The 25,458-nt window shown below is 44.7% G+C and overlaps 1 protein-coding gene across 5 annotated transcripts in view; it reads right to left on the bottom strand.

Moving 5' to 3' along the window:
• The window catches only part of LOC120368846 (WASH complex subunit 2A-like), a 57,317-nt gene that overhangs the window by 21,408 nt on the left and 10,451 nt on the right, over positions 1–25,458 (bottom strand). For 3 of the 5 annotated variants that reach the window (XM_039481505.1, XM_039481502.1, XM_039481504.1), the window contains exons 10-22: positions 24,805–24,873; positions 23,884–23,999; positions 20,453–20,525; positions 19,478–19,534; positions 17,776–17,940; positions 17,073–17,194; positions 15,117–15,209; positions 14,004–14,114; positions 11,502–11,618; positions 9,391–9,560; positions 5,706–5,817; positions 4,727–4,906; positions 1,235–1,420 (exon numbers count right to left, since the gene is read on the bottom strand). In XM_039481505.1, the coding sequence (XP_039337439.1) occupies positions 1,235–1,420; positions 4,727–4,906; positions 5,706–5,817; positions 9,391–9,560; positions 11,502–11,618; positions 14,004–14,114; positions 15,117–15,209; positions 17,073–17,194; positions 17,776–17,940; positions 19,478–19,534; positions 20,453–20,525; positions 23,884–23,999; positions 24,805–24,873 (1,571 nt within the window). The remainder of the gene's footprint in view (positions 1–1,234; positions 1,421–4,726; positions 4,907–5,705; positions 5,818–9,390; positions 9,561–11,501; positions 11,619–14,003; positions 14,115–15,116; positions 15,210–17,072; positions 17,195–17,775; positions 17,941–19,477; positions 19,535–20,452; positions 20,526–23,883; positions 24,000–24,804; positions 24,874–25,458) is intronic. The other 2 variants (XM_039481503.1, XM_039481506.1) reach the window with 1 other exon arrangement.

The raw sequence follows: 25,458 nt of genomic DNA, 5'->3' as shown, positions 1-25,458 counted from the left end.
GTAAAAGCAGCAAAGAATCTTGTGGCACCTTATAGACTAACAGACGTTTTGGAGCATGAGCTTTCGTGGGTGAATACCCACTTCGTGGGATGCATGTAGTGGAAATCTCCAGTGAACTAACCTTGTTATCTCTAGCCTGCTTATATATACCTGCCCCTGGAGATTTCCACTACATGCATCCGAAGAAGTGGGTATTTACCCACGAAAGCTCATGCTGCAAAACGTCTGTTAGTCTATAAGGTGCCACAAGATTCTTTGCTGCTTTTACAGAAACACAGAATGGCTGTTCTAGACAGCAGGTGAGACAAAGGAGCAGGAACATTGTAAGGAGAGGGGGTGAAAGGGAGACTAGGGGCTTGGCTACACTTGAAAGTTGCAGCGCTGGGAGTTACAGCGCTGGTCGTGCAGCTGTGTAGGGAAAGCGCTGGTGTGTGGTCACACTGACAGCTACCAGCGCTGCAGTGTGGCCACATTTGCAGCGCTGTTGGGAGTGATGCATTATGGGCAGCTATCCCAGCGTTCAAGTGGCAGCAACGTGCTTTTCAAAAGAGGGGGGTGGGGTGGTGTGTAGTGTGACAGGGAGCGGGGGAGAGAGAGAGAGTGGATTTTTGGAGCCAACACTGTATGTTAGCTTCCTGACTTGCAAAATCAGAAAATGTTCCCGACCCCTTAATCTTAACTCTTAACTGCAAACAGCCTGCATCCAACGGACTCCCGTTCTCCCCTCTGCCCCCGCTGTTCCTCATCAAGCAAACACTCAACCCCTGTGAATGAGACAGGCAGGGGGGTTTCTCATTTGATTGTTCACAGTCAGGTACAGATTGATCACAGCAAACAGGAGCTGTGTTTGTTTTTTAGATAAGCAGCTCCCGGAGCCGCGGAGCTCCGAGTTTACAACAAAACAAAGAGAGGCTGCATAACAAAACAAAGAGAGTAATTTAGTTAAAAGCATTCTGGGATATCTCCTAATACCCTCGAGGCCAATAACAGCGCTGGTGTGTGGCCACACTTGACGAGCAGCGCTGGATCACCAGCACTGCACTCGTTATACCCCAAGCAGACCAGGTGTACAGCCAGCGCTGCAGCCAGGGAGTTGCAGCACTGGATGTGCCTTGCAGGTGTGGACAGTTACTAATTGCAGCGCTGGAAAGCCTCCACCAGCGCTGCAACTTTCAAGCGTAGCCAAGCCCTAGGTTTGCAGGCAAGCCAGGGAGCCAGTTTGCTCTTTGCTCACCTTTACTTCCTCCTGCTCAATCTTACTGATGTCTTGATCTTCCATTTTCTCCTCTTCCTCCTCTTCAAACAAGCTCAGCACATTCTTAGCCCTGGTTTTGGCTTCTTTCTCCAGCGGTGGCAGAGAGGCCGTGAACAGATCCAAATGACTGATTGGCCCCAAAGACTTTGCCACGAAAGGCTCCAACTGTAAAAACAAAAAACAGTGACTGAAATTTGGTGCTGGTTTATCCTGGTTTGGATGTTTGATGTGTCCAGAACTCTGGGATCCAGTAACATGGCAAACAGCTAAACGCACCCACCCTTCCCAGGCAGATAAAAAGGAGTGCCATATGCATTACTTGAGGGCCTCACAGATCTGATGGCCCTCCTGCAGAAGAGCACCGGTTTGCGTCAGTACCCTGCACCCTAGTCCTGTTGTTCAGCATATTGTGCATCAGGGTTTGTTTGGGGTGTTTTAGGCTGGCTGCTTCTGCTCCCCACCAGAGATGGCTGCTTGTCAATAGCTGTGCTGCTACTTTGTTAAACCATTTGGGATCCTCCGAAGCTGAAAGCACTATATGATTGTTAGATATGCTCAGAGTAGTTTTCTACGAGCACATAATGTTGCTAACGAATTAAGTACCTAGAAAGTCATTGCCCAATAATTCCCACAACATTCATTGAGCAATTTAGTAGCTGGGAGTTGGCCTACATTTGGCTGAGCCTTTCCAACATTACACTTGAGACAATCTCAGTTAGCAAATATTGCTGCCAAAAGCAGCAACTCAGGGTTTTAGCAGGTCTATAATCCCATGGGCACACTAGTGTAATGCATGTAAATAGGATGTTTCAATAGCATCACAACAGTTCCTGGGTTTATTGCAGAGTGTGCGTGTGTGTGCATACACGCACATGCATGCACACACGCTAAGGCAGCTCATCCAGTTCACATTTGGAAAGGAATACTGCACCTGTGAGACTGATGTTTCCAATGGGTCATACAGAAAAATGCCTCAGTATGCAAAACATTTTTAAAAACAGCAATTATTCAGTTTGCCATTTTGGTCCAAGCATGATTTTGGTGGCCAACAAATTTTGAAAGAGGGCGACTATTGCTAAGCATAGAACATCTAGACCAGGCCGCTTTACGAGTTGTGCAGGTGAGAAACATATTACTCCAAAGAAAACAGCTGAGGGCCAACACCCCCCCACCCTCGGCCTCACCGAAACACATCCCCCCCAGCGCCGCCCAGCCCCACAGAAACAACCCCTCCTTCCCCAGCGACGCCCTGCCGAAACAGTTGTGGGCTGAAAAGGAAGGGGGGGGGAGAAGAGGGTTTGGTGCATTAAGAATTTTTCAATTAAAGCAAATGATCATTTTTTTTATTTTAATTTTATGAATCATGGAAAAATGAACAACACCTGTTCCGTTGAAAGAAAACATTTGTACTTTTCATAATTACCTTGCAAATTTAATGAGGGATCCCCCCATGAAATAAGGGGAGGGGAAAAGGGAGACAGTTTGAAGGGATTTTCTGGGGCTATGAACTAAGGGGAGGGGAAAGGGGGGCAGTGTGAAGGAATTGGATGTGACTGTCCAACACACAAACACAGAGGCCACAGGGAGCCCGGGGACAGGGCAGTGTGATGGGACTGGGGAGGGGCAAGGTCCCTGGACCAGAGAAGGGGGCAGTCGGGGTAGGGCAGGTGCGCGCACACACAAGCACACGGGATTTCCTGGCTGCCCGCAGACAGTTCAACACCCCCCACCCCCAATCACTACAAAGGCCACCCTGGGACCAACCAGCGCAGTAGCTGCCCCCACCCCCAACCAAAGGGTGACTTGGGGGGGGGGGGTCCTCAGCCCAGTCCCGCCCCCACCCAGGCTGGGCGCCCCTCCCCTCGCTCGGCACTTACCGTCTCTGCCTCATGCCCAGTGCTTCCCACCTCAGCGGGCCCCGGAAGTGATGCACTCGCTGTACGCCAGGCGGGGGGAGTGGGAGACGGAGACACGTGCAGTTCTGGCTGTTAGGGCAGTTGGAGTGCGGCGCATGCGCGCAAGGCTGTGAGGCGGGCCCCCCAACCCCCCCAGGCAGGGGGCGAACCCAGCAGCCCTACCCCGCCGCACAGTGAGCCCACGCGGGCCGCACAGTGAGCCCACGCGGGCCGCATGTTGTGCAGGCCTGATCTAGAGGCTGTTAAACATAAGAATGGCCATACTGGGTCAGACCCATCCTGGCTAATAGCCATTAATGGAATTAACCTCCATGAATTTATCCAGTCCTAGCCTTCACAACCCCCTCAGGCAAGGAGTTCCACAAGTTGATTGTGCGCTGTGTGAAGAAGAACTTCCTTTTATTTGTTTTAAACCTGACCACCATTAATTTCATTTGGTGGCCCTTAGTTCTTATATTATGGGAACAAGTAAATAACTTTTCCTTATTCACTTTTTTCACATCACTCATGATTTTATACACCTCTATCATATCCCCTCTTGGTCTCCTCTTTTCCAAGCTGAAAAATCCTAGCCTCTTTAATCTCTCCTCATATGGGACCCATTCCAAACCCCTAATCGTTTTAGTTGCCCTTCTCTGAACCTTTTCTAATGCCAGTATATCTTTTTTGAGATGAGAAGACCACATCTGTACGCAGTATTCAAGATGTGGGCGTACCATGGATTTATATAAGGACAATAAGATATTCTCCACCTTATTCTGTATCCCCTTTTTAATGATTCCTAACATCCTGTTTGCGTTTTTGACTGCCGCTGCACACTGCGTGGACGTCTTCAGAGAACTATCTACAATACTCCAAGATCTTTTTCCTGATCAGTTGTAGCTAAATTAGCCCCCATCATATTGTATGTATAGTTGGGGTTATTTTTTCCAATGTGCATTACTTTACATTTATCCACATTAATTTCATTTGCCATTTTGTTGCCCAATCACTTAGTTTTGTGAGATCTTTTTGAAGTTCTTCACAGTCTGCTTTGGTCTTAACTTTGCCACCTCACTTTTTACCCCTTTCTCCAGATCATTTATGAATAAACTGAATAGGATTGGTCCTAGGACTGACCCTTTGGGAACACCACTAGTTACCCCTCACCATTCTGAAAATTTACCATTTATTCCTACCCTTTGTTCCCTGTCTTTTAACCAGTTCTCAACCCATGAAAGGATCTTCCCTCTTATCCCATGACAGTTTAATTTACATAAGGGCCTTTGGTGAGGGACCTTGTCAAAGGCTTTCTGGAAATCTAAGTACACTATGTCCACTGGATCCCCTTTGTCCACATGTTTGTTGACCCCCTCAAAGAACTCTAATAGATTAGTAAGACATGATTTCCCTTTACAGAAACCATGTTGACTTTTGCCCAACAATTTATGTTCTTCTATGTGTCTGACAATTTTATTCTTTACGATTGTTTCAACCAACTGGTCAAATAATTCTACGAAATGCATTGTTAAAGAGATTAATTTGCCAAATGTCTAACTAAAAAAGTAGCCCTTACCTTTTCCTTTTTCTGCTGCCCTGCAACCTCTGTTCCTCCAGTCACAGGAACTGCTCTATGCTCCTCTGAATGTCCTGACTTCTCTTCTACCAGTTTAGTCTTTGATGTGTCCAGCAAATCCTCCTTTCCCATCTCTTCATCAAATAATGAAGGTGGCGCCTGAGGCGTTTTTGGTTTTTCCTGGGAAATGAAAGGATGTTACTACTCACACACGGAGATCTGGCACATAAGCGCACAGATGGATACATATAAAAGATCTATCTATGAGGGAGTGGGGTCTCTGGCCCACATGGGACAGCAGATAGGTAAACAGGGCTTCTCCTGTTCCTAGTGGCTCAACAGATGGGAGAAGCCTGTGGTCCACACATGGCAAGTGGGCTTGTGAAAAGGAGAGGTTTAGGGGCAGGCCACAGTAGATTCTATGGTAGCTACTCGGAGCAGTGTTTTGGGGTTGGCACTACAGATATGACGGCACTGTAGTAATAAACACTCTGCCACCCAATCAGCACACTGGGCTGGGATAATAGGAACCTGGATGATATCAGAAACGCCTGTTTGGGGGTGGTGGGGAGGGAGAATTATAGCCACAAGTGTAGAATCAGAGTTTGGTGGGTCTGACACAGGGGAAAATCCTGCGCCTACTGAAGTCAATGGAAACTTTGCCATTGATTTCAATAGGACCAGGATTTCATCCCTAGGACCATACTCAAAACCCTTCAGTAATACTCACAGCACAGTCTGAGCAGGCCCAGCCCCAGCAAAAGCAGCATTCAGACTCCATTTCAGAGTATAATTTTAACCTAATGAAGCCAAGTAGTTTTAAGCCCGAAATCCCAATGACTTTAATCCTATTATCAATTTGTTGGAACTCATCTAACCTAAAGGCGCTAGTTAATGTGTTATGGGGAAGCCTGCCTTGTTACAACAGTGCCATTCAGTAAATCATCTGCTTTGGGGTTAAGCAGGAAAAAGGAGGTACCGCTGTGGTTTTAGGTGCTGAAGGAACACGTGTCGGCTGGGAGCTGAAGAACGGTCCTCCGTTAACAGCATCTTCTTCAAACAGAAGAGAAACCTTCTGGTGCTTCCTCTGACTGTAGAGAGAAATCCACGCACAGCAGACATGTTTAACTGGTCAAATGGTATCGTTTAGACTGTCCTCTTTAGGGACATGGTATAGAAGAACAGAAAGTTTGAACAAAGTATGATCTGGGCCAGGTTTTCTAAGCTACAGAGGCCCAGGACTGCTGCTCCAGTCTGGCAGGAGACCTCGCCTCCAGCCTCAGTCCATATTAGGATATGTGAGTGCCAGAGCAGGTTGCTTCCATTGCTTATCTCACTAGCACTGGAGTCTCATCTCTCACCTCTTTATGTGAAGGTGACCCATACACCCTTTCCCACTCCCTGCATCCATCTAGCCTATTTAGCCTGTAAGCATTTAGGGGCAGAGGCTGTCTGCTATTCAGTGTACAGTGCCAAGCACAAAGGGCCCCAGTCTTGGTTGGCCCTTAGACACTACTGTAATAAACGCGATTAACAGAACGAGCAAAGCAGCATCACTACTGGAGTGGAACACAGGTAGGATTTTGTGGCCTCCAATATGACATCCTCCCCTCACTTGAGTCGGGGTACATGTGGCAGGACTATGTGGGGGAAAAAGAGGCCCAAGATGCTACTCAGTAGAGGGTGAACTCCAGGAATAAATTTAATAAACGCTTCTGAAAAACGCTGAACAAAAACCTTAATTCAGCATGATCACTGGGACTTTGCTTTTGTATTTGCAAAAAGAATAGATCACTTTGAAATATTGAAGAGGGTTCAGAGAAGAGCCACAAGAATGATTAAAGTATCAGACAACTTCTTACAGTGTTTGAGCTCTTTGAGTCTATATAGCTTAACAAAACAAAGGTTAAGGGGTGACTTGATTACAGTCTATAAGTACCTATATGGGGATCAAATATTTAATAACGGGCTCTTCAATCTAGCAGAGAAAGGTCTAACACGATCCAACGGCTGGAAGTTGAAGCTAGACAAATTCTGACTGGAAATAAGGGGTACATTTTTGACAGTGCGGATAATTCAGCATGGGCACAACTTACCATGGGTTGTAGTGGATTCTCCATCACTGACAATTTTTAAATCAAGGCTGAATGTTTTTCTATAAAGATCTGCTCTAGGAATTATTTTGGGTAAGTTCTAGGACCAGTGCTAAACAGCAAGTCAGACTAGATGATTGCAACAGTACCTTCTGGCCTTGGAATCTATGATTTTGTCTCACAAGAACATGGGGTTCTCTCCACTCAGGCATTACAGCTAGTCTAATAACTCAATATGACCTTAGTCCTGTCCACAAATCCATCCTGGATTCTGCAAATCCATTTGTCACTCCTAAGCATCAGCAGCACAGTTTATAGACTATCATGTTCACAAGCTGTCACTGACTATACTATTTCTGGTGTGTAAATTAGTCACTTGGTGTGCAAGTCAGTCACCTGAGTCACTTGATGTCAATTTCACTTCCTGATTGGATGACTGCAACTTTTTAAACAGGAGGAGAATTACGTACTCACCATGCATCTTGAACAATGCACTTTTCTTAAGATGATTAGACTTTTAGCCTAAAATATGAAGTTTTCAAAATCCAAACACTTTCATAAGTAAAGTGGTAGCAAGCTGGATATTCCCCAAAATAACCACCCTGCCCCCATGAAGCAACAGCACATCCAAGGCTGCACTTCTGTTCATGAAGATTTACACAAAATTAATAAATCAGTGCAAAAATTAGCAGCAAAAAGATTGACCTCCATCCATCTAACCAAACCCAGAGAGCCCACCTGTCCTACCAGACCCAACACTCCATAACAACCTGACATTTCAACGATTTCCATCCTACCATCAACCTCAGCCTGGACCAGTCCACACAAGAGATGCACTTCCTAGACACTACAGTGCTAATAAGCGATGGTCACATAAACACCACCTATACCGGAAACCTACTGACCGCTATACTTACCTACATGCCTCCCGCTTTCATCCAGACCACATCACACGATCCATTGTCTACAGCCAAGCTCTACAATACAACCGCATTTGCTCCCATCCCTCAGACAGAGACAAACACCTACAAAATCTCTATCAAGCATTTTTAAAACTGCAATACCCACCTGCTGAAGTAAAGAAACAGCTTGACAGAGCCAGAAGAGTACCCAAAAGTCACCTACTACAGGACAGGCCCAACAAAGAAAAGTAACAGAATGCCACTAGCCATCACCTACAGCCCCCAACTAAAACCTCTCCAGCGCATCATCAAGGATCTACAATCTATCCTCAAGGACGATCCCTCACTCTCTCAGATCTTGGGAGACAGGTCAGTCCTCACTTATAGACAGCCTCCCAACCTGAAGCAAACACTCACCAACAACTACACACCACACAACAAAAACACCAACCCAGGAACCAAACCCTGCTACAAACTCCAGTGCCAACTCTGTCCACATATCTGTTCAAGGGACACCATCACAGGATCTAACCACATCAGCCACACCATCCGGGGCTCGTTCACCTACACATCTACCAATGTGATATATGCCATCATGTGCCAGCAATGCCCCTCTGCCATGTACATTGGCCAAACCGGACAGTCTCTACGCAAAAGAATAAATGGACACAAATCTGACATCAGGAATTATAACATTCAAAAACCAGTAGAATACATCAATCTCCCTGGTCACTCAATAACAGACCAGAAGTGGCAATTCTTCAACAAAAAAATTCAAAAACAGACTCCAACGTGAAGCTGCAGAACTGGAATTAATTTGCAAACTGGATACCATCAGATTAGGCTTGAATAAAGACTGGGAGTGGTTGGGTGATTACAAAACCTAAACTTAATTTCCCCACTATTAATTTCTCCCTACTGTTACTCACACCTTGCCATCAACTGTCTGTAATGGGCCACTCTTACCATTTCAAAAGAGATTTTTCCTCCCTTGGTATCCTGCTGTTAATTGAATTGTCTCATTAGACTGACCTCACACTTAGTAAAGCAACCTCCATCCTTTCATGTCTTTATATCTGCTCCTGTATTTTTCACTTCGTGCATCCTATGAAGTGGGTTCTAGCCCACAAAAGCTTATACCCAAATACATTTGTTAGTCTCTAAGGTGCCACAAGGACTCCTCGTTGTTTTAACCTGAGAACAGATGAGCTTTGTTGTGTGCCCTGCAGGCAAACCGATCTCAGCTATTTTGGTCCCAAGGGAGGATGGGGAGCTCCAGTGTCAAGAGTAATGAGAATGCCCTGTCAGCGGCCCTCTACCTTTAAAGAGGTTTCTCCAGCTTAGGTGCCTATGGTGATGCCAGCTGTGACACCACCACAGGGTCATGGGAAACCAGAGTCTAAACCAACACCTTAATTTCCACCTGGAAATCAATATTCAGCTAGTGCAGCTTACCAGTTCAGTAGCATAACAGCAGAATAGCAGAAATGCACAGTAGAAAATAATGATTTTAAGATTACCTGACAGCATCTCAGCTTCCTGGGAAAATGGAGGCCTTGTTCTAGTTCAGAAAGGGAATCCCATAATACCCTTGACAAACTATTGGAATGGGTAAGCCTGCTCCAAGAGACTGGAGAGAAATGTGCTGCTCTGCTGTCAAGTTTTTCACCTGTCTTTAGTGATTGCAAATAAATCCTCCTCCTCTTCTTCCTCCTCCTCGAAGAGGCTAGTCTTTTTCACAATGTTAGCCGGATTGACTGCACTGACAGGTTTTGCAGGTTCCCCCTTTCGGCTGTCTTCGGAAATTGGTTTGGTCGGCTTGCTGACGTTCCAGTGGTCCTAAAAATAATAATATAGGAATTATTCTCTTAGAAGCCTATTTCCTGCAGGTCATTTCAGCTATTTCCTCACCTCTTCTACCTTAGTCAGCATATTAGAATCAGCGCTTGTTCCTGTGAAGACATGGGCTGTTCTTACATCTATGCATTAAATACAAACACCAGTGCAACATCAGGCCAGAAAATGATATTAACCCCCACACTGCATAAGCTTTCAGGACATAGGCCTGGCTCCCATTTCGCAGGTGCTAATGGAGTTGCAGGTGTAAATGAGTACTAGCACCCCCGAGATCTGCCCCTGAAGCTGGTTTTGTGAGTGCATGTTATGCAGCCACAGAAGGGAGAAGCTTTCTCTTTTTGATAATTTGGCCCATAACATTTTGATGATTAGACAGTTGGATGAGTGTGGAAACACACACTATGCAGTGTCCCAAGATAGTATTAGTAACAATGCTGCCTCATTTCCTGACTTCTAACTGTAATATTAAGGCAGTTTTTCCTCTTGGGTTAACAAAATAATTGACCATGCTAATACAGTGTTAACTCTTAAATGGCCCAACTAGGCTTATGTTCATGCCTCAATTGGAGGGGAATGTGCTGAGATGGGGAGAGAACAGTTAAATGTACGCCTTTGCTGTTAACACTGGTTGGCTGAAGCCAGTTTTCTGAAAGGCTAGGTTAACAGAGCAATGGCATACCTGTCTCTTTCTGCGACAAAGCTATTTCCATATCGACATTTTATTTAAGCGAGAAGTCAGAATTTGCCTCAGTATGGAATACTGCAAATCCCAGAAATATTTTCTCTGTTTTCATGCTTACAGTATCTCTCTTTATCCCTTTATGTTACAAGTGGTCTGCAGATGGAAGATCACTGCATCCCTTTCCTACTTTATGATGTATTAAAAAGGCTTTTTTTTTTTAAATTTGGCCTTGCTTTACTTTTACATTAGATATTCATGTCTCATCTACCTTAAAAAAAAAAAACAACCCACTATAGGTTACCTGGAAAGCCAGTAGTTTTATGACAGTCGCTAAAGCAGCAGTGAAATACAACAGGGTTCAAAAAAGAACTAGGTAAGTTCATGGAGGATAGGTCCATCAATGGCTATTAGCCAGGATGGGCAGGGATGGTGTCCCTAGCCTCTGTTTGCCAGAAGCTGAGAATGGGTGACAGGGGGTGGATCACTTGATGATTATCTGTTCTGTTCATTCTCTCTTGGGCACCTGGCATTGGCCATTGTTGGAAGACTGGATACTGGGCTAGATGGACCTTTGGTCTGAGCCAGTTTGACCATTCTTATGATTAATTAAGCAGGAATGTGAGTTTTATTCCCACAGTAAAGTTCCTTTTAAGTGGGTCATGCTGACACTTTGTTAACTCAAGTACCTGGCTGCAAATCTTGATTAAGGATTCAACACCCTCCAACTCTGATTAAGGGCTGGGAGAGCTCCCAAGCCCTGTACCCGAGTCATCCAGCTAGAGCTTCCAACAGAGACAGGTCAAATCTTGTTTTCCAATTCCCCCATATTTCTAAATAAACCCTGATTACCCCAAAACTTTCAGGCCCTCTTTATACACATTAGTAGTAAAGAAGCTCATGCTCTTTTTTCCTCTTTTGTAGGCCAGCTCTAAGTCACCCTTCTCAGCAGGAGGCTGCTGTGCCATTTTCTGTTAGACACGTATAGCCTACCTCCAGCAAATTTTTCCTGCCATGGTACCTCTGCCAGCCAGTCCCATGGTGTATGCTGCTAAAGAGAACATAGAGCTCCCTCAGCCCCACAGATATACAACAGCTGGAAGGAGCACTGTCTGTAGACACAGCCCAGGCACCTAACAGTCCACACTCAAGTGCAATGGAGTGAATGCTCTATTGAACATTTCATCTTTTGGAGAGCTGCAAGCCCAATATCCCCCTTTAAAATGCATCTTGCTCTACAGTACCTCCTCATCACTGCTGAACAACGAGCCAGAGGTTTTTTTGAGGAGCTCCGATTGTTTTGCTTTCTCCTGCGGTGGTTTTGACTGTTGCTTCTTAGCAGGTGCAGTACCAAACAGATCCTAAAAATATTAGAGCCAAGAAAGGTAACTTTGCCTGGTACTTGGTGTGCATCAACACTCAGGTTCCTATCAACATCAGTTGAATGTAGCTCAGCCAAGAAACAGGTTAAGGAAATATAAATACTTCCACCAAAACCTATTCAAAAGACAACAGCTTCAGATACCATGGAGCAAATGCTTCTCGGCCATGGCATCCACAGATGTTTAGTAGAGAAGTTACAGACCAAAAGCCTGTAAGTATTAACACTTTCAACAACTTGACAAGCTTGGATAAGAACCCGGTCCCGCAATGGGATCTGCTAGCCAGGACTCCTACCCAGTCTCCCTAAAGTCAATTTCCCATTGCAGGCTTTGGCTTTTATTCTGTAACTTCTGTTTCAGCTGGGGATTTCTGATTCACAATGTGATTAAGAACTACGTCTACCAGGCTTTTAACCCTAGGATCTGAAAGGGATATTTTAAAGACCACACCCCCACTTTGAAAGAGATTCTCTGACTGCAGCTTGCACGTATGTTTTCCATCATTGTTTATTTTGCACTGTCATTTATTTTCTGTCCTCACGTTGGACACAGCCCTTGTCTCATCTACAGTAGCTGGCTCTGTAGCTATAAATCACCACAAGTGCAAACAGGACTCAGGGCTTGTCTACACTCCCACTGAAGTCCATGTAAATAATTTCACTCAAGGATGTGGAAAAGCCACCCCCCCCGAGCGACCCAAGTTACATTGACTTAAAGCAGTGTCTAAACCATGCTGTGTCAGGAGGAGACACTCTCCCACCGACAGAGCTTCCACCTCTCGTTGAGGTGGAGTAATTATGCTGACAGGAGAGCGCTCTCCCATGGGCATAGCACGTCTTCAGCAATGCGCTACAGCTGCGCTGATGTAGCATGGTAGTGTAGATTAGCCCTCAGGCATGTTAGACACCATGTCATCTTAGCCTTGTCATGCTAAAAGTGGTAGATCTGGGTGGTTGTGAATTATGGCTATATGAAGTTTGCTCGGGTAGACAAGGTCAGTGAAGAGGACAGCAAGAAGGTGGTGTAAGATGGCAAGCATTACAATCAATAAGATCACATGGATACTCAGTTTAGGCACGTGCACATCTTCCCAATTAGGATACTGTAACTTTCTGTCTATGGCAGAGCTTTAGTACTTTCATTTCAAAGAGCCTCACGAGATGGGAAGTTTTTCTGACAGTCAAAAGAAGTATTCATATTTATTCTTGGAGAAAGAGAAACTACCCCCAGATATGACCAGCTGATCCCCATTCTCTCTCTGACCCTGGCCTCAGAGGAAATTTCTCCATCACAGGGGACAAATACCACCATATGTTGACCAGCTCATTACTGCAGTTCAAGTCTTCCCAGCCACAATCCACTGCTCAGCAGCTCTGCTGTAGCCTAGCAAACCGCTACAAACAGCTGTCGTCTCTGCAGACTAGGGATGGAGGAGGGACTCTTTCCAATAGGACAGGCAAGCAAAGACAAAGCACTGTTGCATCTGGGAAAGAGACCAGGATCTTGATCTGCAACAGTCGTGCGGCCTACTGTACAGGTAAAAAGACACCTGGTGAACTTGGTACTTGTCCATGTGCAAAACTCTTATGAAGTGGGATCAAAACAGAATCCCTTAGAAGTTTTTCCAGTTGAACTTTGATTCCTGGTTAGAAACTTTGCAAAAAACCCAAAATCAGGAATGCCCAGTAGAATGGCTTGCTAAGCAATGGGGAGCTTCTACTAATGGTCCCAGATGGGAAGAGCTGGAGGCAGGGTGCTCTCAGAGGACGGCTCTGAAATTTGCACAAGTCACAGGCCTGCCACAATCTGTTGACATCTCATCGCAGTCAGGGGATGATTGTGGGGCAGGCTAGTTTACTCTGGGGGCTGGGTGTCCAAAGATGGATTGTAAGCTCTTGAAAAGCAGAGGTGATGCTTCCCTGTGTGTTTGTACAGCACCTAGGATGGGGGCTTTTGGGCAGTACCACAAGACACACTCAATTAAAAATACCGTGAACCTGTCCATAGTTATTACCCACTAGAGAGGCAGCATATCCTGGAGAACAGGGCACCAGCTCCACCACTGACCAAGTAACCCTGAGCAAAGCACCTCAGCTCCCCCATCTCCAAAGTGGAGGATACAGACTCTGCTTTAGCTCCAGGAATGAAGAGGACAAAGTAATAAATCAAAGATTACAGTTGTCTGTACCCCTTCTCAAGCAACCATTACGCTCAGTCGGTTACAGGGGGAGATATGCTGCAAAGTTTTACATGGCACTAAAACCTGGCAGGTGAACAGTGACCCTTTTAACAGCTTTACCTTACTCACAGAGCCCAGGGAGTGGGCTACAGAGGAAGTGCGGCCAGTGCTGGGGAGGCACTTACCTCTTCATCCTCATCGTCAAAGAGGGAGAGTGGGGTTTTTGTGGCTGACTTGCTAGGTGGTAGAGATGTGCTCTTTGACTTCCCCGTTTGACTTGATGAAAATAAGTCCTGCTAGAACCAAACACAGTCACTTAGCAAGACAGTTTGAGGTGAGAGAAACAGGATTTAAGAACTTGGAAAAACAATATGCACTTTGCATTTATTCAAAGAGAGACTGTTTGGTGTGCTACTGAAGAGGAGTAAGATGGCTGATTCTCACCACACCGAACCCAGAGGCCCACACTTTCACAGAAAAGGTCACTGATTTTGGGGCCCTACTGAATATACCTCCAGCCTGATTCAGAAATATTGAGTGCATGCAACTTTTCCTGGGAGCTCTCTGAAGCAGTTGCCAACTTCTACGTGGTCAATAAGCACCCCGACTTTCACCATAAGCCAAAAATCAAGCTAATCCCATTTCAAAGCAAGGCCAAAACAAGCCAATCCTGCAGAACCCCAACACTCAATGTGATTAGATCCCTCTGGCACGCAGTTTGGGACTGCTGTGCGCCCCGACTCTCTCTCGCCCCTGCTTGCCAGGATCCAATCAAATCCAAACAAACAAAAAAGAAGCAACAAGCTACAAGCCAAACAAGCAACAAGCCAAAAGCTAGCCAGCAAGCAGCTCACAAGCCAATTAAGCCAAAAAACAAGCCCAATTTCTGTTTTTTTCCCCATGGGTTTGGCATGTCTGCTCTGAAGGCTCCAGGTCAGGAAGCAAGAAGACAGGGACTGAAGAGCTCACACGACCCCTGTATATACTGAAGCAAATCCAAGAGTTGAATGCTCTTTCCTGCCTTTTTACTTCCTTTAACCTTCCATCTCACGCCTCTGTGTGCGTGCAAAATAGAAGTTTTAGAATTGGTGGAAAATGCTGGGAGAGAAACTGTTCCTGCCGGGGAGAGTTTTTTGGGGGAACCACATACCAGAGATCCCATTCCTTGGAGATAAGCAACGATTTGAGACATCTCTCAACAGGAATGGGTTTTAGGTAACGTGACTGCATTTCTACTGCCATGTTGCGGTCCAGGCCCCTTAGAATTCCTTTTAGATCTAAGAGCATTTAGCACTTACTTCAGAATCTTCTTCATCAGAGAATAGGCCTCTTTGGTTTTTGGGAAGTATGTCAGATAAAGACTTGGAGTCCTCAGTGGAAGATGGTTGACTCTTCAAAACAAGAACACATCAGCACCTATTTAAATCAATGCAAACAGCACACTTTACATTCCTCTTTGGTAGCTCTGCTGGTAGCTGGCCTGCTAAGTATCCCAATTGTTGAAAAGGGATGGCTAAAACCTAGGAAATTCTGATCCAGACACTAGAGAACCCAACACCCACGTAGTTTTGAAGACAGATCTTTCTGCAGAGCCTCAGCAGCATGAAGACGATTTTAAGTGTTGGCCATAGATTTTTTTTTTTGCATATAACTCCCATTGACTTCAACAGGAGGGACTTATAGGGATTCCATGGTACTGCTTGACTATATTTTCCTGTATAAGCCCCTGTAGAGACAACAGAGATGAACTAGCCAATGGGAGAGTACTATAACCCTAAGTTAATAAGTACACCTCTACCCCGATATAATGTGGTCTGATATAACGCAAATTCAGATATAACGCGGTAAAGCAGCACTCCGGGGGACTGGGCTACTTTACATCGTTATAGCCGAATTCGTGTTACCACAAGCGGTTCCTCTGCACCCCCTCATTACTTGCTGCGGCCCTCCCCAGGGCCCCACCGCCCCAGCTCACCTCCACTCCACCTCCTCCCATGCACCGCAGCTCTGCTTCTCCCCACTCCCTCCCAGGCTTGCCGCGCCAATCAGCTGTTTTGCACGACAAGCCTGGGAGGGAGGAGAAGCGGAGCTGAGTGGCATGCTTGTGGGAGGAGGCGGCGGGGTGGAGATGAGCTGGGGCAGGGAGCAGTTCCTCTGCACCTCCCCCTCTTACTTGCTGTGGCCCCCCTGCCCCAGCTCACCTCTGTCTCCGCTTCCTCCCACAAGCGAAACAGCTGATTAGCACGGCAAGCCTGGGAGGGATGGGGGGAAGTGGAGCGGGAGCTGCGGCATGCTCATGGGAAGAGATGGAGCGGAGGTGAGCTGGGGCGGGAGGGGGCCCAGGGAGGGCCGCAAATAACTGGGGTGGGGGTGGGGAGAGGAACCGCTTCCCGGTCCAGCTCATCTCCGCCTCCTCCCCAAGCGTGCCGCCGCTCCTCCCCACCCATTCCAGATTTGCTGGGCCAAACAGCTGATTGGCATGGCAAGAATGCCCCCCCACCCCACGCCCCGCGAGAGGGAGAAGCTGGGGCAGGGAGCAGTAAAAGTGATTCCTCTCCCTACCCCAATGTAACGTGGTCTCACCTACAATACGGTGAGATTTTTTTGGCTCCCGAGGACCGCGTTATATCGGGGTAGAGGTGTACCAAGTATGAAACCTTTCACCAGAAGTTTACCCCTTTTAAAAAATATTTAAGTCAATCTTGCTAAATTTCTAAACAAAACATTGTTTAGAAACAAAAGTGTCTAAATGAACCATTTTGATTTTGAAAATTTATTTTCCCCATTTTTAGTCAGCCAAAACTATTAGCCAAGCTTGACCCGAATTCATGAATTGCTTCGGTCAACCTGAAACTGCACTTTTCAGCAAATAAACTAGGTCAGCCAGGAAATTCCTTCCAGCTCTATTTCACAGCCAGTTTCTGCCAGCTGCTACAGAGCAAGAAGAGGAACAAGAGAGGCACATGACAGAGACAACCAACTCCAGCCTTGGTAAGACTCCCAGAGACCAACCCTGCAGCACAGGAAACCTCTGGCAGGAATCCCAGAAAGACAAAGATCTGCAGAAGGCATACAGGCAACCCCCAGAGCTGGCTGTGGAGGAATCTGGAAACTAAGCATCACATTCATAGAGACAAAACATATTCCTGTTATTCTGTGGGATAGACTCCAGCAGAGTTAGAGCCAGAGTGGCCTAACTATTCCTCTAAGATCAGTTCTTTGTGCACAATGGAAAAATCCACTTCTAACATTACCTTTTTCCGTCCCATGGATTCTTTACGCCCTTCAGCTGCCTTACTGACAGCTGCAGGAACAACTTCAGGCTTTTTCTTGAATAAGTCGCCATCATCGTCAAAGAAATCAGCAGTGGATTTGACTTTGTTAAAAAAAAAGGAAGAAAATACACATTTATATTGGGGAATGTTTTCTGTTGGAAGAGACCAGCTATCACTGATCACAAGAGAGGCTGTGACATTCTAGAAGGAGTACAGTCTCTTCTGTAGAGAGCAGAATGACAGCAATGAGCAACAGAAGTCTTTTTTTGATGGGGGTGGGTGGGTTGGTTGGGCTAGCTCACAAGGTGAAGAGTCAGTTGGGTACAAAGGTCATTAGCCAAAACGTCAATGGGTGCTGCAGTTCTCCATCTTCCCCACACACCCTGAATGTGCACGCCCATCTAGACACATACAGCTCTTCTGAACTAAAACTAGATATTGCCTAACACTAAAAAGCCTCCCAGAAAAAAACTCCAAACCCTTAGGAAGAGTGAATGGCCAACAGCTGCCAAGAAAGAGCAGACACATGACTGATGGTAACGTTCAGAGGGATCAGATACAGATAAGACAGTGGAATAGCAGAGGCGGAAACACCACCAGGTGCCGGAGGGATTTCATGACCTGCAGGTTCCCACTAGCCCTAGTTTCTATGACCTTTTATAGTTTTCCGAACACACTTTACCCGATTTCAAATGTTTGTTAGTTGGTTCCACAAAAAAGTCATCGTCGTCGTCAAACAGACTGACTTTCCCAGGCTGTTTGGGGCCTTTGTCTGGGCTCTGCTCCATGGGCTTCTTGTTTTCTTTCTCCACGAGAACAGAAGCGGAACTAAACACATCATTCCCACCTGCAAGTCAGAATATTCAATAATGTGACTGAACACTGACTACGAAGTTTAAGAGCTATTTAGCCAGTGATTTTTGAACAGTGATTAAATTCATAGAAGTCACGATCTACTTGCACAATTCCTGAATAGGAAGAGAGGACTAAATTTATCACCTCAGTTGCTTGCAACAGACAGTCTAGCCAGCTCCAATACTGACAAAGTATGCACTTGCCCCACAGGAGCAAGATGGCATCTGACCTAACCCTGTGCCAAAGCCATCCCTGGTGCATTAGTGAAAAGGTATGAGGGAATTCTGAGCTCATCTAGCCAGTCTTAGAACCAGCCAATATGGCATGATAGAGGAAGAAATATATCCAAGATATAAAAATAAGACTTTGGTGCAAACATGTTATCTCAGTTTGCTTTTTTTACTACACTTCAAAATGTGCAACATGCTGTGCAGTTCAAAACTAAAAGACACTTCCAGAAGCTCTTCCCCACACAGATTCAGCTTCCTGAGAGAAACGAAGAGGGGCAGGGAGTTCTGTAACTATTTCTTCTCTTTCTGATCATGGGGGAAACAACAAATTTAACCACCTCCTTCAAAACAAACTTAACATGCTAGCATGAAGAAACGGCACAATACTGTAAAGATCTAGCCAACTTTTTAAATGCGGCTCAGACTACTGCTTGAAAGAGGAATAGGGCTGAACTGTATCCATGCAATATCCGCCTTTATTTGTATGAGTGATTCATATACTGAATGCATAGACTCTTAAAAATAAAGCTATCCAAGATTATGCTAGTTTAGAAATGATACTTCCAACTTCACTGATATTCATGCTTTCTAGAATGCCCCCCACAGAAGCTTTATACTTCCACAGAACACAGTGAAATTCAGGCCTAGCATGTTCACAATTCATGTTTGATTCTGAACATTCAATACAGCAGTGCTGCATTTTGATCATTTTTTTCTTTAAAACCATTGTACAGTAAAAGCTTTGTTATCCAACGTATTGGGGAAATGCGGGGGTGCGGTGCGAAAAATTCCAGTCAATTAAGAGGGAGTGAGTGAGTTGGGGGAGGGAAGGGGGGTGCACACAGGGCACGGGAGGTGGTGCAGGGTGCCGGATCCAGGCGGCCCTCACCTCATGTGCCTCCCCTGCAAGCGGCAACATGTCCCTGCTGCTCCTAGACAGAGGTATGTCTAGGCAGCTGTGCGCTGCACCGCCCACACAACTCCCATTGGCCATGGTTCCCAGCTAATGGGAGCTGTGAAGCCAGCGCTTGGGGCAGCACGCAGAGCCACCTAGCCATGCCTCCACCTAGAAGCAGCAGGGACATGTTGCCGCTTCCGGGGAGCCATGCGGAGCCAGGTAGGGGAGCCTGCCGGCCTCGCACCAACTGGACTATAAACTGGACTTTAAATAAAAATAAGAAATGCCAGCTTTATAAAGCTTTCTGGTTGGTAAAGTGCTGGATAACAGCCTTTGTAGTGTGTTTTAAAGCAAGAGATCTGTTCTCTGCATGAAGTAGGTCACTGTCAATTGAACCATACCTGGGAAAAGAGAGACTGCGCCTGCAGGAACTTTCCGTAAAGCCTTTGTTGATGGCTCTGAAATTATGGGAAATACAAGACAAGACAATAAAACTTATAGATGCAAACATTTTGTACAATTAACGCCCCAAATACTGCAGTATAAGAAACATGACAATTGTACTGAGCTTTCTCGTTTTTGTTCAGGAGCCCAAATGTCTTCAAATCAATGTGCTTTAGACACATTCTCTGAATTTCTGTGGTTGTTTTTCCTCAACAAACAAAAAGTGAGTGCAGATGTTCCTTCCATGTTGCAAAACATGCCCACGAAACTAAAAAGCCATGAATAAAAAGAATTCCTGTGTGGTTATTTACAAGAGCTTGTGTCCACATGTTATACATCATTTAAAAATCCCCTCTGTGCCCCCAAAACAATGGCTATCACTTAGGAGCCTAAGGTGCATTTGAAAATTTAGCCTTTGGAGTTAGATGACTTCAGTAGGAGCAGCTGGGCACACAGCACTTTTCAGAGTCGGGGGCTCATATATGAATTTAGAAACCTAAATTTAGGTATAAACGTTTTCAAAAAACATTTGGTCACATACACTCCCTGCTGCAAATTACTTCATACTGAAAAGCATTTGACTCTGCATCAAGCCCCTAGTGGGAACGCCTCCCATCCAGCAACCTGATGGGGGCCATAAACTATAAAAAAAAGTTACGGTGGAGAAACATCTAGCTTTTTAAAAATCAAAAGAAAAATGTGAATATTTCCCCACTGAGAACAGAAAATCTTACATTCTGTTGAGAATCTAGCACAGTTAACTACTAGCTTCTTTTCTAGCTTATTAGTTTGCTATTTATCCAGTTTGGTTCAGATCACCCTGGGGGGGGTGGGGGGGGAAAAGAGAGAGAGAGAGAATTACCAACCACAGAGAATCTAGACACCTATAGCGCAACTGGAGGCGTGTGCTACTTGTACAAATCAGTTCTTACCATCATTTATTGGGGCTCGCAGCTCTTTTTCTTTTGAGTCTTCCCCTCTTGGTGCTTCAGCAAAAAGATCGCACTGATTGAATACAAAGACGTACAACAGAAGAGAGTGAGAGAACTTGATCAACTGATTGTTGCCCCAAGTCTGTATCTTTGCAGCCAATGGAGAAGAAGTTGAAATGTGTGCATTTCTGCATGTTTCCATTTTTGTTCTGGGTTAGGAAAAATTCTTCCCCTTTGCTTCACTTCCTGCTCTAAGGGCTTGGCCACCCAAACTTGCAACAATTTAGTTAAGCCAGTGTAAACTTTTATAGACACTTATTTTGGTATAAGAGTAGCTTTATTCAGTTTAATTTAAACCTGGTCCCAACCAATTTACACTAAACCAAAGAGCCACTCCTATACCAACATATGCATCCACACGGGCTTGCAATGGTTTTAACAGTAGAACCTGAGAGTTACGAACACCTTGGAAATGGAGGTTGTTTGTAAATCTGAAACGTTTGTAATTTTGAACAAAATGTTGTGGTTCTTTCAAAACTTCACAACTGAACTTTGACTTAATACAGCTTTGAAACTTTACTCTGCAGAAGAAAAATGCTGCATGTAACCATCTTAATTTAAACGAAACAAGCACAGAAACAGTTTCTTTACCTTGTCAAGTTTAAAAAAAAACTCACTTTTTTAGTAATTTACATTTAACAGTATTGTACTGTATTTGCTTTTTGTGGGGCGGTGGGGGGTCTCTGCTGCTGCCTGATTGCGTACCTGTGGTTCCAAATGAGTTCTAAGCTACTTACGATTCTTTCCTCTGACTGAGGAAAGTACTGGACTTTCCTCAGTCAGAGCTGTCTGTCTAGTACAGGGGTAGGCAACCCTATGGCACGTGTGCCAAAGGCGGCACGCGAGCTGATTTTCAGTGGCACTCACACTGCCCGGGTCCTGGCCACTGGTCCGGAGGGCTCTGCATTTTAATTTAATTTTAAATGAAGCTTCTTAAACATTTTAAAAACCTTATTTACTTTACATACAATAGCTTAATTATATATTTTAGACTTATAGAAAGACCTTCTAAAAATGTATTCCTCGCACATAAAATCTTAAATCAGAATGCATAAATGAAGACTTGGCACAACACTTCTGAAAGGTTGCCGACACCTGCTTTAGCTTATCCCTATGCAACTTTTTCACACAGACAGGGCATAAGAGGGACCGGTGCAAGATAAGGGCATAGCATGAATCTCTTGAGTTTCAGTCCAGGACAAAAGAAAGTGTTAACATCACTGGTCATAGTATGCAGTGTGACAGATTTAGATTATTGGCATTTAAAGACTACGTGATACCCCCTGCTCTCCAAAAGTACATGTTACAATTCAAAAGAACAGCTGACTACTACGAATCCCTTCCACATCTACACATGGTTTCCTTGGCTAGAGACATGCCAAACCCACATAGCTCTGGCTAGATTACCAGAAGCTAGGACAGTGACTGCATGGAACTAGGTTCATTCTTACACATGTTCAGCTGAAGAGAACTTGAAATTGTGCTCCTCAAACAGTAAACACAGGTTCCAATTGCCCTATGCTGATCACTCAAACGAGAACTTTGAAAATCTGACCTTGGGTACCCACGGATCCTAAGAGCTGGGCATCACTGTAACTCAGAGGGTATCGAGAATCCAACTCTCCCTGGCACCCCCAAAAATATCCCAACCCTAGTGTACAGAGGGATTTGGGCACAGTGGTTTGAAAACAGGCTCCTTGAGGAATCCTGATGCAGAATGGGTTACCTAGGGAGGTGGTGGAATCTCCTTCCTTAGAGGTTTTTAAGGTCAGGCTTGACAAAGCCCTGGCTGGGATGATTTAGTTGGGAACTGGCCCTGCTTTGAGCCGGGGGTTGGACTAGATGACCTCCTGAGGTCCCTTCCAACCCTGATATTCTATGATTCATTCTCCTACTAAGCTTTATGGAGGATGTGTCTATATTGAAAAAGGAATCATTTAATAAAAATTAGGATAAAAGGTAATTTTTACAATAATAAATGAGAGCCTAGTTATTTTATCCAAATCTGTATTGATAAAACCCAAATCTATAATCCTGTAATTAAAAGAAAAATCAATTACTGCTGCTTAGAGTGGAAATATATTTTTAGTGCTTTAAAATAGATGAAGGCAGAGTTGGGGTGGGAGGATAGATATCTATAATAAAGAGGCTCCCTGTTCTGTTGAAAAGTATCCAATAAGTATCAATCTTTCTCTGATCTCTGACACCCACTCCAGGGTAAGTCTGCTCTACAAGTTGCTAGATAGCAAAGTTTTGTCCTCAGGGAACATCTGAATCAGTGGATGCACTGTTAATGTCATGCTTCTATCTTATGTCTCATTGATCATGACTAGTAACTCAATAGCCTCTTTGAGGAGCTGTGCGGGTATAGCCACAAAAGCCAACAGTTGCTGCTCTAAGTCAGCTGACTCTAGCTCATAACACACACGGTTATTTTTCTTATTTACCTCCTGATTCTTAAATCTTATTAGAAATACAAGCGTTTCTTTTCACAATACCAACATTTTTCTGCATAGAACTGAGGCATGTATAAATGGGGGGAAGAGGGGGAGAGAAAAGAGACAGTTTAGTTACATCTCTCTGTAAACCAATTTCACACACACACACACACACACACACACACACACAGAGTTTTCAGGGCAGTGCAGGTACCCAGGAGTTGTACAATCAAAGGTTAACAGGACCAAGGGGTGAACCAAGAGTCTAAGATGGGTCAGGGAGGCTATTAAACATCAGTTTTAGGTCTATACAGCTGGCCTTCCATTAAAAAAGAAAAAAAAATTACACAGCACTTCACAAGCTATGTATATACTGCACTGTTGCAATATGAGTACCTTTGGGGTAGGGGTGGCAGAGCAGTTATTGACAGCATTCCTGCATGCTAATGGTGTAGAGGGAGTGGGAGGGATATTTAGCCCAAAGACCCCAGGGTCAAAATCTGCTATCCTCTGAAGAGAGGCAAGTGATTTTCAGCATCAGTGTGGACCGGCCTTTAAAGGTCTTTACTACGCACAGGTGTTTTCAGTTAACTGCACTTTCCTTGATTTATCTACCTCAAAAAGAAGGTCTGAGTCAACCCAGCTGGGAGCTGAACCTGTGAATCCAAAGACTATTTCCAATGTGATTTTTAGAACGCCAAGCCATCCCCTCATTGCTTTTTATACTAGCTCCACTACTGGAGAAAGGGCATCGTGCAGAGACGAACAAAATGCAGAACCTCACTCAAGCATTGCATTTGTGGATCAAGCCGGAAAGATGTTGTGGCAAGTTAGAGAGTTCCTGTCTCCTCACCTTCGAACAGCATCAATCCCTTTTTTAGGGGGACATCTGTGCAGGAATTCACATGCCCCTCTACCCCACCAGTAACTAACCTCCTCGTCATCGTCAAAGAGTCCCATCCCGCCACTGAAAAGGCCACCCTTCGAACCAAATGGCGAGAAGTCCTCATCAGTCAGCTTGGGAGGTTTGAAGATGTCATCCTCGTCATCTAGAAACACAGCACACGCATACTGCAAGAGAGCTGTTAACTGGGCCTATTCCTCTGCATTCTCAGGAAGGGCAACACAGAGAAGGGGCTAAATAACTACACATGCTCCATGGTAACAACCCTGTTTTGATTTTACAGATGCACACGGAACAATCAGCTTTGTCTACGCTATAGAAGTTCTGACATCATGCGCATATCACTGTTGCAACTAAGCATGAGATCTATAGCAACTGGACCACACCAAGTAAGATCATGTGTGAGCAAGGAACTTCCTCTACACCCATTTCTACTCTTGCTTGGTGCAGACATGAACACAGGCTACTTTACTGGAGGGAGGGATAGCTCAGTGGTTTGAGCATTGGCCTGCTAAAACCAGGGTTATGAGTTCTATCCTTGAGGGGGCCATTTAGGGATCTGGGGCCAAAAATAAATAAATAAAAACCAACCTGTCAGGGACAGTACTTGGTCCTGCTAGTGAAGGCAGGGGACTGGACTCAATAACCTTTCAAGGTCTCTTCCAACTCTATGAGATCTATATATATATATATATATATATATATATATATATATATATATATATATATATATATATATATATATATATATATATATGTGTGTGTGTGTGTGTGTGTGTGTGTGTGTGTGTGTGTATACACACACACACAGCCCATCATATAAAATGAAGGATGCTAATTGATACAGTGCAGAAGTGGGGTTTCTGGAATATATTACTTTATCTGGAAGATCTGACCCCCTCCCCCCAAATTTGGAAGCAGAAGTTACAGAGCAGAGGAGGAAGCCCTACCATCTGATGGAACTCTAACTTCCTTCTTTTCTTTCACAGTCTTCTTCGTTTTGATTTCTGCTGACGGGGCTTGGAGAAGAAAAGATGAAGAGGTCATTAAAAAGAGTCTATCTTTACTCTTGTGATTTATTACCTGAGGCCAGTTTGCTATAAATGCATTTTAAAACATAATAGAGTCAGAACAAGAGCCTATTTGTATATTTTTCCTACATTGCACAGCTTCCTGGAGCAACCCTGCAAACTAGTTTTATGCCCATTGTTCAACTGAGAACATTTTCAGAGGTTGAAGTGAATAGAAATGCGTCTTTTTTTTTTTTAATTACAGTAGCACTTAGAAACTTCATATATCAGGGCCCCATCATGTCAGGAACTTTACAGATTAAAGATTTTAATTTAAAAGTATTTGATGGTGGTATACATGGAAGATTCCTCTATTTATTTTCAGAAACAAGAACATTTTGCAAATTAAGCATGAAACTGATCAGTCTAGTTTGACTGTTCAAGCTGAGCAAAGTAGGGAAAAAACAACAACAACAACAGGTGGTCTAAATGGTCAAGCGTAAATAAGAGGCAAAAATCTTTCACACTCTTGGTCTATGGTGGAACTAACACCAGCAGCAAGAAATGTTTCTCAGAGTACGAGTGATACTGACA

The sequence above is a fragment of the Mauremys reevesii genome, linkage group 7, assembly GCF_016161935.1.
Source record: "Mauremys reevesii isolate NIE-2019 linkage group 7, ASM1616193v1, whole genome shotgun sequence".
Classification (NCBI taxonomy): Eukaryota; Metazoa; Chordata; order Testudines; family Geoemydidae; genus Mauremys; species Mauremys reevesii.
Note: the sequence above shows the minus strand (reverse complement) of the source record. Positions and strands in the feature narration are given on the sequence as shown.